Source organism: Cibotium barometz, chromosome 9 (assembly GCF_041138505.1).
Source record: "Cibotium barometz isolate CiBa-2024 chromosome 9, ASM4113850v1, whole genome shotgun sequence".
Lineage (NCBI taxonomy): Eukaryota > Viridiplantae > Streptophyta > Polypodiopsida > Cyatheales > Cibotiaceae > Cibotium > Cibotium barometz.
In genome coordinates this window covers 41,750,928-41,754,160 of record NC_141054.1, presented here as the reverse complement: position 1 = coordinate 41,754,160, position 3,233 = coordinate 41,750,928, and the positions used below count along the sequence as shown (strand labels likewise).

At 43.6% G+C, this 3,233-nt stretch overlaps 1 protein-coding gene across 1 annotated transcript; it reads left to right on the top strand.

The window, feature by feature from the left end:
- The first annotated feature begins 694 nt into the window (after positions 1–694).
- Positions 695–2,716, top strand: LOC147635597 (uncharacterized). Its single transcript, XM_086802289.1, has 6 exons — positions 695–1,036; positions 1,166–1,561; positions 1,662–1,766; positions 1,894–2,184; positions 2,312–2,437; positions 2,561–2,716. Exons 1-6 carry the CDS (start codon positions 695–697, stop codon positions 2,714–2,716), a joined length of 1,416 nt encoding a protein of 471 aa, XP_086658415.1.
- The last annotated feature ends 517 nt before the right edge of the window (positions 2,717–3,233 follow it).

Genomic DNA, 3,233 nt, shown 5'->3' with positions numbered 1-3,233 from the left:
TAGTAGGTGTGAAATCGTAGGTTTTTCTGTCCGCGGAGAGCATGAGAGAGCGTGTATGTGAGAATCCTCGTGGGTGCGAAGTGGTAGGTTTTTCAGTCGGCCACCTCTTGAGGTTGCAATATGAGGTAGAGAAAGTGAACAGTCGGCCACCTTTTGAGGTTGTCATATATATATAGAGAGAGAGCCTTTCCCAACCCTTGTATAATCATTCTCTCGTTAAGCTCCGCGTGTATTGTATCAGATCTCCGGTGCGTCTGAAGAGCCTTGGAGATTGACGTTAAGCTGGGATTGATCTCCGGTGTGTTTTGAGAGCTGGGAGAGCTGCGTACATGAGCTAAAGCCTAGCTGGCCAACAGGGTGGAGCTTGCGTTCGGTGTAGCTGAGATCAGGCGGTGACGGGCGCTTGTGGGCGACTGTTTTCGCTAGAAGAGGTGGATCTTGCCTGAGCACAGTGTGTCGGGCTCCTTGGTTAGCCAAGGACGTCTCTACGTACGGGCTTCAGTGGGGATAGAATAATCCACAAGCCAGAAGGATGTCATCTATTAGAAAACAAGTAGTGCAGTCATCGACTACCGACAACGAGCAACCTGCGTGTGTGCAGTCGCAGGAGCGCCAAATTAGGCCGGTTTTGGAACCTCTTTGTACGCAAAGTCCTCCTCGCCAAGTGCGGGACCAGGGTCGTTTGGCCACCGTGATGTCTCCCCCACTAGATCTTATATTGCCGTCAGATCATGGTGAAGCAGAAGTATCTGGCCAGGGGTTTGAAGTGGCGAATAATGTTCAACTAGTACTGTTTCCACAAAGACTGCAGCATCTTGTGCAGAGCTTCCCACTCCTGCTTGTACCTTCCATTATATCAAGACCATCCGCATGTCCACCACCAATAACAGCTAGTTTTGTTGAGGCCTTGCACTTTGAGATTCTGCGTTTTGCAAAATTGACTAGGCCTACGTCGGAAATCCAGCTTCACGTAGAGGCTGCCATTGATTGTGTCAGGAAAGGTATCCAAGAGGTGTGGCCTGAATCAGATGTGGAGGTTTGTATGGACTCTCTCTGCGTCTTCATGGGCTAAAAGGATAGATTTTAACAGCAGTGTACTTGTGTATTTTGTTGCAAGATGCTCGATGGGTAGTTTGATGGATTTTATTGCCGTTGGTTTTAACAGGTATATGGTTCCTTCGGGACAGGCTTGTGTCTACAATACAGTGACGTTGATCTAACTATTGTTGACGCTCCAGCTAGTCCTCCATTAACATCGACTGCCTCATTATTACGCGAGCTTTGTGTAGTGCTAAGAACATACGAGTGGTGTCAGAACATCGACCTCCTCGAAAATGGATGGATGCCCGTCCTGAAATGCTTTTGTCAGCCCTTTGCTGGCACATCAGCAAACACACCCGATTCAATTGCAGTGGACATAACCATTGCAGGAGGTATGAGCAACCCAATTGCGCCTGGAGCCATGGAGAGTACACCGGATCAAGCCCCTCATCACACAGGTCGTGAAGCCCGAGAGTATGTGCTTCACAAGATACGGGAACTACCTGCTCTAGCTCCATTGGTAACTCAACTTTCACATCTACTTTCTACTTTGACGCAATCGTTGGTTTTAATTTTTCAGCCTGGTAATGTCTTCTGACTCTGGTTATATATGTGATTAGGTTCTGCTGCTGAAGTCTTTTCTGCATCACAAGAAATTAAGTAATGTTTACTCAGGCGGTTTGAGTTCTTTTTCGTTGACATTAATGGTTGCGTTTTATTTGGAGGTACTCCATTTTCTCTTCTCTTCCTACACTTGTAGTCTTCTAACAGTTTTAAAAGGTTGAAAAACTATGCCCATTTGTTCGAATTAATGTCATTGTTGTAAATGGCTGGCTTACTCTCTGCTGACAGCGAGTCCGGCAAGTTTGGCCAATCTCTTGGTATGTGTTTGTGGATGAAAATACCAACTGTGATCTACCTGCATCACCTCCAACATCTCTCCCGTCGAATTCATCAACCTCAAGCAGCAATGCTCACAACAACTTGCGTGACCGCTTTGTCAGACGAGCAGCAGTTTCCATTGAGACCGGATTACCTCTTTGGGATCAAGGTGGCTCGCCAAACCTGGGGGCTTTACTTCTCGGTTTCCTTCAAATGTTTGGCTTTGAGATGGATCTATCCCATGAGAAGATTGTTTTGAAGGTAGAGATATATCCTTGCTATGTCAATGTTCTTCGAATAGGCTGTAATCCTTATCGTATTGTATGCTCACGTTGGTGATCATCACTATTTTTTGATGTCTTTGGCACCATTTTGATTATCACTGCAGGGGACTAATGGAAGCCCGGGTGGTATCTTCAAGCGTGATGATATATATACTCCATTATGGATTGATGATCCTTTGCATCCTGGCATAAATATTGCATATGGGTCAAATGCCATGGTACGCGTGCAGGTATAATTTTTGTGAGGTGCACTTGGTATTTCCTTTTAGCGGTTTGACTCTCAATAGAACATACTTTTTTGTTACATTGTCCATCATGCTCAGTGCTTGATGCGTCTTTTTTCTTATATACAGGCCGCTTTCAAGGAGATGTTGCAAGTTTTAACCAACTGTCAAATGCTCATGCCACAGCTTCATTGTGATCACAAGGATTGTCAAGAAATTTTGGCAACCATTGGTCAATTGCCCCATTTAACCCAATTGTTTTCTAAAGTAGTTGATTGCATATGATGCAACTCATTAAGGTTAGCATTGGGCAACTCTCCCATTTGAGCTGATTGTAAATTAAGTAAATATGTGAATGCATATGTTTTTTGTAAAAAATCTAATCTAGGATAAACTTAAAAATTTATTTGGTTTCATGTGACTTAGGTTGAATAGAGAAGGTTTAAACCCTTGGGTCGAACTTCATCAGTCGGTTGCCATAGCAAGGCTCGCTTCTTATCTAAATAGATTGGGACACTGTGTGAATCAACAAGTGGACCTGATAATATCTAGATTCTTTCTTGTGTACAAGAGTTTATGCTTGAAACTCGTGTGTGTGGATTTTTATGGCTCTGCTAGTTTGTTGGTGTGTTTAGTTGGCTGACTAGTAAACTGTTTAGGTCAACTTATTAGGATCATTAATAAAGGGCATACCTTAATTATAAATAGTGTCGCTCCGAGTTATTTTGGGACCTCTAAATTTAAATAATGTAAGTTACATGGTTGATCAATCTGGATACTGTAAGTATCGAGTGTAAATGCT

What these genes read in the sequence shown, in the direction of transcription:
- LOC147635597 (XM_086802289.1), top strand. Translation starts at nt 695, where the DNA reads ATGTCTCCCCCACTAGATCTTATATTGCCGTCAGATCATGGTGAAGCA. An exon ending in TGGTTGCGTTTTATTTGGAG is followed by an intron (nt 1,767 to 1,893) that starts GTACTCCATTTT and finishes CTCTGCTGACAG; the next exon opens with CGAGTCCGGCAAGTTTGGCC. An exon ending in ATGCCATGGTACGCGTGCAG is followed by an intron (nt 2,438 to 2,560) that starts GTATAATTTTTG and finishes TCTTATATACAG; the next exon opens with GCCGCTTTCAAGGAGATGTT.